Source organism: Electrona antarctica (assembly GCF_951216825.1).
Source record: "Electrona antarctica genome assembly, chromosome: 11".
NCBI lineage: Eukaryota > Metazoa > Chordata > Actinopteri > Myctophiformes > Myctophidae > Electrona > Electrona antarctica.
This window is the reverse complement of record NC_136792.1, coordinates 37,926,464-37,933,216: the sequence shown is the minus strand read 5'-3', so window position 1 is coordinate 37,933,216 and position 6,753 is coordinate 37,926,464. Positions and strand designations below refer to the sequence as shown.

General features: G+C 44.9%; 2 protein-coding genes across 5 annotated transcripts in view; both read left to right on the top strand.

Annotated features, from left to right (window-relative positions):
* The window catches only part of LOC306932791 (SPARC-related modular calcium-binding protein 1-like), a 33,256-nt gene extending 26,748 nt beyond the window's left edge, over positions 1-6,508 (top strand). For 2 of the 4 annotated variants that reach the window (XM_079514718.1, XM_079514720.1), the window contains exons 10-11: positions 919-1,316; positions 6,372-6,508. In XM_079514718.1, coding sequence (XP_079370844.1) covers positions 919-1,315 — 397 coding nt within the window. In that variant the 3' untranslated portion in view covers position 1,316; positions 6,372-6,508. Of the gene's footprint in view, positions 1-918; positions 1,317-6,371 lie in introns of those variants that run through there. The other 2 variants (XM_079514719.1, XR_013791158.1) reach the window with 2 other exon arrangements.
* On the top strand, positions 4,848-5,588 carry LOC306932504 (exosome complex component RRP40-like; the record flags this gene model as incomplete). The annotated part of the gene is made up of 1 exon (XM_079514336.1): positions 4,848-5,588. The coding sequence occupies one exon, from the start codon at positions 4,848-4,850 to the stop codon at positions 5,586-5,588; it is 741 nt and encodes a 246-aa protein (XP_079370462.1).
* Positions 6,509-6,753: the final 245 nt, after the last annotated feature.

The window sequence follows — 6,753 nt, the reverse complement described above, 5'->3', positions numbered from 1 at the left end:
TAGCGCAAATGCACAAAACATCCCTATCGCAAAATATTTTGTATATTTTTGAGGGGCGCTAGCCCTAGCCTGGCGCGGCCAGACTCATAGCGAGGGTTCACTGATGTTTCCTCCCCGCATATGCGGGGAAGAATCTTCAGTGAATCTCCGCTATGAGGCTGGCCAAGCCAGGCTACGCTAGCCCCACCTATGTCCAGCTTTGAGGGTGTGTGTAAACACAAACATTGTCCTAACACAAACATTGAATGCCATTGATAATGAATGGCCAGTTTTGAGCGTTTGTCCAAACACAAACATTAAATGCCATTCAAAATGATTGGCCATTTTTGAGTGTCCGTGTAAACACAAACATTACGTAAACACAAACATTGAAGACAAAAGTGAGGACGCAAATTGTGATCACACATGTGTGATTTTCCTATATTGTCTAAGTCTATAGAGCGTCGCAGTCCCGCCCCCTACCATGGACCAGGAAATGATTCTCCGTTCATTTTCCGAATCCTCATAGACATTTCAGAAAGTATTTATTTAAAGACGTTTACGCCGCGGACAAAGCCAACTGGAGTCGTGACAAATCAAAACAAACACAATTTTTTGGGCCGAACAAATAATTAGAAAGAAGAAAAAAAACGGCAGGTTACAACACTTTTTTTGTTGTTTTTCTTCTTTGTAATTATTTGTTTGGTCCAAAATATTGTTTGTGTTGTCATGAGTTGTCACGACTCGAGTTGGCTTTGTCTGCGGCGTAACCGTCTTTAAATAAATACTTTTTGAAATGTCTATGGGAAAAATGCATTGGGATTCATTTCCTGGTCCATGGTAGGAAGGGGGGGGGGACTGCGACGCTCTATAATGGCATGTCATGTTTTGGAACAAACCTCCTGACACTTCTTATGTTGTCTTCTGTCTCTCCACCAGACCTCTCAACACGCCTCCTTCCAACTCCTCTGCTCCATCCTCCACTAGACGTCTCAACACGCCTCCTTCCAACTCCTCTGCTCCATCCCCTGCCTCTCCTTCCTCCTCTCCCTCCTCCTCCCTGCCGTACTCCCGCTCCTCTCCGTTGCCCCGTCCTACGTCCACGTTGTCCGTGTGGAAGAACCCCAGGCCGGAGGTGGCGCTCCGTTGGCACTTCACCCAGCTGGATGTGGACTCCAGCGGGGTGCTGAACGAGCGCGAGGCGCGGCCCTTCCGCCAGTACCTGCGCAGGAGGCTGAAGCCTCGCCGGTGCGCCAAGAAGTTCGCCCAGTACTGTGACCGCGACAGAGACCGCGGCCTCACAATGGAGGAACTGCGAGTCTGTCTGGGCCTATAAGGTTGGTCAGAGTGCTTATAGTAATAAATAATAATACAACTTTATTTGTATAGCACCTTTCATGCAGGGCTTAAAGTTCTCAGTCCTGAGGATTTCATAGGGGTCATTTAATGAGATCAGTGCACATTTGCAAAAAATCATTTTCAGTCTTGGGATTTTTTGGGGCTTTAAGCCCTGCTTTCATGACATGAAATGCAGCTCAAGGTGCTTTACAGAGCAATGGAGGAACTGCGAGTCTGTCTGGGCCGATAAGGTTGGTCAGAGTGCTAATAAATAATAATAAAACTTTATTTGTATAGCACCTTTCATGACATGAAATGCAGCTCAAGGTGCTTTACAGAGCAATGGAGAAAGAAAGAAAAGAAAAGCAATAAGGCATATAGGGCCATGCTTGCGTTTTAGAGATGGGGAGATCTAAATATATGTTAGATTAATACATAAAGCAGACACTGCACTAGTGTTAGTTACATTGAAGTAACATTTTCTATCATAAAGAAAATAACATTTTATTCACAAAAGTTATGGACACAGTGTACGCATGCATGCACACATGCTTTCTCTCTCTCACACACGCACGCACACACGCGCGTGCACACACACACACACACACACACACACACACGCGCGCACACACAGATGAACAGAGGAACTGCAAGACTACAGCATCATGATTCTGAATCCATTCCCAGCATTAGTTTTGCACAAAAACACTCCTTGGTCTTTAAAAGGCCATAGCCGTCATCACAAATGTGATGAGGTCAGCACATTTTGGCACATTCGGGCACATTTGGGCAAGTGGCTATGGCCATTTTTAGTCCAAGGAGTGTTTTTCATGCAAAACTAATGCTTGGAATGGATTCAGAATCTTGAAAACACCCTAGTTTGACACGTCACATGCTACTTAAAGGGACACTTCACCCTTTTTGCCAAATAATATATATCAATGACGTTTATAAGATTTAGAACACTTTCCTGGCGTTATTTTTTGTGTAATCTCTGGGTTTAGATATTTTAGATTAACGGATGGCTCTGACGTCAGAGACACTCTTCCGTATTGCTACCGGACTACATTGTCTCCTCACACTGCAGCTAGACCAGCCCCAAAACACAGCCGTCACGGACACTGCGATTTGTTCCACCTACAACCTTCGTTGACCGCACCCCCACATGCGCATTTGTTATTGTGTTTGTGTCATGTCGCCGTCGTCAGCAGAGCAGCACCAGAGAGACGCGCTATGTTGCCACGAATCCCCCCCCCCCCCAACTCTAGATTTATTATAATGATATGACGTGACTTGCCATAAACCATCCATTAACTCCCCATTCATCCAATTTGCATCTGCTTGTATTAAACAACATTAAACTCACCAACATTGCAGCTGTAGGGAAAGCTTGAATATCCACTTTCAAACTGCAAAGCTTTTGTTTCATAAAAATCCACCGAATCTTTTTCCCACTCAGCTCTGCACTTAGTTTTTCTTCTTTTTTAGTTCTATCTCACTACTAGAACTTTCTGACTCTGAGGTAGATAAGATTTTTGGCTGTCAACAGCATCCATTTGTTTTTTCAATGTTGTGGACCCGGAGCGTGGTGAAATAGTTGCTAAGATACGATACTGCATAGTGATTGGCTCTGCTGCATGCCTATGAGGAGTACTGACCAATGAGCTGAGCCTAGCGCCCTTCCAGACACCAGGTTCCAGTGTCTTGCTTTCCTGTTCCTATAGCTCAGTCGGCTGCCCCTTCTTATTACTGCATGGGAGCGAGTGACTGAGAATCACCATAACGCGCTGTCATTTTTCCACGAGACAAAAATACGGGATTAAGTGCGTCCCGTATCGGTTCTTTACGGGACAGGTCTTTTAGTTGCCAAATACGGTACGATCGTATCTTAGCAACTATTTCACCACGCTCCGGTCCACAACATTGAAAAAACAAATGGATGCTGTTGACAGCCAAAAATCTTATCTACCTCAGAGTCAGAAAGTTCTAGTAGTGAGATAGAACTAAAAAAGAAGAAAAACTAAGTGCAGAGCTGAGTGGGAAAAAGATTCGGTGGATTTTTATGAAACAAAAGCTTTGCAGTTTGAAAGTGGATATTCAAGCTTTCCCTACAGCTGCAATGTTGGTGAGTTTAATGTTGTTTAATACAAGCAGATGCAAATTGGATGAATGGGGAGTTAATGGATGGTTTATGGCAAGTCACGTCATATCATTATAATAAATCTAGAGTTGGGGGGGGGGGGGGGATTCGTGGCAACATAGCGCGTCTCTCTGGTGCTGCTCTGCTGACAACGGCGACATGACACAAACACAATAACAAATGCGCATGTGGGGGTGCGGTCAACGAAGGTTGTAGGTGGAACAAATCGCAGTGTCCGTGACGGCTGTGTTTTGGGGCTGGTCTAGCTGCAGTGTGAGGAGACAATGTAGTCCGGTAGCAATACGGAAGAGTGTCTCTGACGTCAGAGCCATCCGTTAATCTAAAATATCTAAACCCAGAGATTACACAAAAAATAACGCCAGGAAAGTGTTCTAAATCTTATAAACGTCATTGATATATATTATTTGGCAAAAAGGGTGAAGTGTCCCTTTAAAGCATAATGAAATTTAGAAAATGTTGCCTTATAATGGTTGTATGGCACCCCGACTTTCAGCAGCTGTCAACTTCCCCTAGGGTGGTTGAATAGAAACCAATGTGGGATATGTTGGGTGAAGAAAGTTCTTGGTAAGAAATGTATTCCCAGATTTGACATTATACTGATAATATTCCCTGACTAAATACTAAAATATCTAAAACACATAGGCCAGTAAGGAGAGCAATATTGAAAGGGGGGCACTGAGGTGCTGTTGGAGGGCTTAAGGGACCTTGGTATTGGATAGGGAGTCACACAGGCACTAATAGTTTGAGAACCACTGACTAAACAAATGTTTAGTATGTTTCCTACCTGAAGTGTGACCTGTATACACTTATATACGCTTTAAACATTTTCCAAAAATAGCAGAAACAGCCGACATACGAGCTCACAAAACAATTTGACCTCATGCAGCTATTTTTGAAAATGTTCGAAAATGGAAAACCTATTTGCCTATAATGATATGTCCATTAAACAACGTGGTGACGTTATGGTGACATCTTCCCAGACGGCAGTGAGGTTGAGTAACAGCATTGGGTATTTAATGTCAATCATCACACAATGTCATCACAACCACAACGAATCGCAAATAAAATATAATTACCAACCGATTCAGTAGCCTGTAGCATCTGCCTTTGAAAATCACTTGTCAACGCTCAGTCTGCTGTGCAGCATGGGGATTCAATTTGCCATATTAGGGAGATCAACAGTCATCGGCTTCCCTGATTGGCCAACCCAACTGATCAGATTGGCCAAACATTGTGTGACATGTGTGCCACTGAACCAATATAACCTAAACCTATAACGCACACATTAATACTCTGTTGTTTCTCAGAGCAATCCTTTGTGAATCCTGTCTGTGGGTTACAGTGGGAGGAGCGGCTGACACATGACGCCATGCATTCTGCCCTTCAGGATAAAGTCGGAGAGGTTTTACTTCCAGGAGACATGTTTTCTTTTGAAAGCTCTCCAGAGACCATTGGTCTAACAGCGTCTTCTAGATGCAGTGATAAAGTTGTGTGCGGCCCGGGGCTTCGCAGGGACGGGGACCGAGTCCAGGCGTGTAAGAGTGGGCTTCTGAGACACAAACCACCCAACGTCTACTGGATCGAGTCCCAGCAGAGACGATACGTCCCCACCAAAGGAGAGTGTGTGATTGGCATCGTAACGGCCAAATCAGGAGACGTCTTCAAAGTGGATGTGGGCGGGAGCGAGCAGGCCTCTCTGTCCTACCTGGCGCTTGAGGGCGCCACCAAGAGGAACCGGCCCAATGTGCAGGTAGGAGACCTGGTGTACGGTCAGCTCCTCATCGCCAACAAGGACATGGAACCAGAGCTGGTGTGTGTGGACAGAAGCGGTCGCTCCAACGGGATGGGGGTGTTTGGAGAAGGCGGGCTGATGTTTAAAGTCTCCCTGGGACTCGTCCGCAGGCTGCTGTCCCCTCAGAGGGACATAGTGAGGGACCTGGAGCAGCTGTTTCCCTGTGAGCTGGTCATCGGTCTGAACGGCAGGGTGTGGGTCAAATCCTCCAGCGTCCAGAGGACTCTGGTCATCGCCAACCTGCTGGACAGCTGTGAGAACATGACCGCCCAGCAGAGACAGTCCCTGTTCAGGAGAGTGGCTGAGGGGGCCCTATAGAGTCACGCTGAATGGACATACAGTGTTTTGTGGACCGGGTCCAATGCATAGAATGTGCTGTTGCATGGTGGGAGACCGTATCATCGTCTTTTGGAGGATACAACCGTAGTAATATGCTGACATGCAGGACCTAATATTTAAAATGTGTTAAATGTGTGGAAGTTCAGACTGTTCCTGACTACTGGATAACATCTCTAGACTATGACTTAAGTCTAAGGTGTACAGTGTTGTGTAGTGACAAGGACGGCTGGACGGATGTACAAATTAAATCTGCCCATTAGATTTTAAGATGTGTTGTTGAATGCAAGCTGAATGTTGGTGGTGCTACAGGCCATGAGGTCAGCAAAATCAATACGGGTTATCCTCCACGGGCCAAGAAGATGCACAGAAAATTCCATGTAGTTTGCATTCCATGATGTTACAATGTCAACAATTTCCCCTCATTATCTAATCCTGAATAATGTTTACGAAGAAAGAAGCAGCCTAAGACAGAGGAAATCCATCTAGTGGTGAAGTAATGGAATATGCAGAGATATCTGGTCTGGGCCAACAGAACAGAAAGCAGAGGGTGAAGTCAGATAGACATGACAAGACGAGGAGCAGGGGATGAGAATGCAGTATAATGTGTAAACCTGACATCTGTGAGAGATAGCGGTGAACCCCAAGTCACCATTGGATGTTTGTTAAAATTGCATTCAAATAAGACATTTAACAATGCTGTCTATTGACGATTGAGTTTTAATCGCTACATTAATAACTCTTCTGTCTTTCTTCTCTTCTCAGTCTCGTCTCATCCTCACGTCAACTTCAGCACCACAGGGAGCAGCTGGAAGATGCCTCTGACTCTGACGTAACCAGGTCCAATTTTCATTTTCTGTCACTTTGTTTTCACTTTTTCTTGTTCCCTACCTCATTCCCTTATGTTTTCACCATCTTTACCTTTTTGAGTGGTGTAAACCACTCCTACAACTGGCTTTTGTGTGCAGAAAAAAATGACCATGGTTGCTATGTTCAAAATAATTTCTGACGTAATTAAATCACACCCGGGTGAACTGGATGACCGTAGCAACCATGGTCATTTTCTCTGCACAAAAAAAGCCAGTTGTGAAATCACATCCAGGTGTGATTTAATTACGTCAGATCAGAGCTGATCAGGCTATATAAT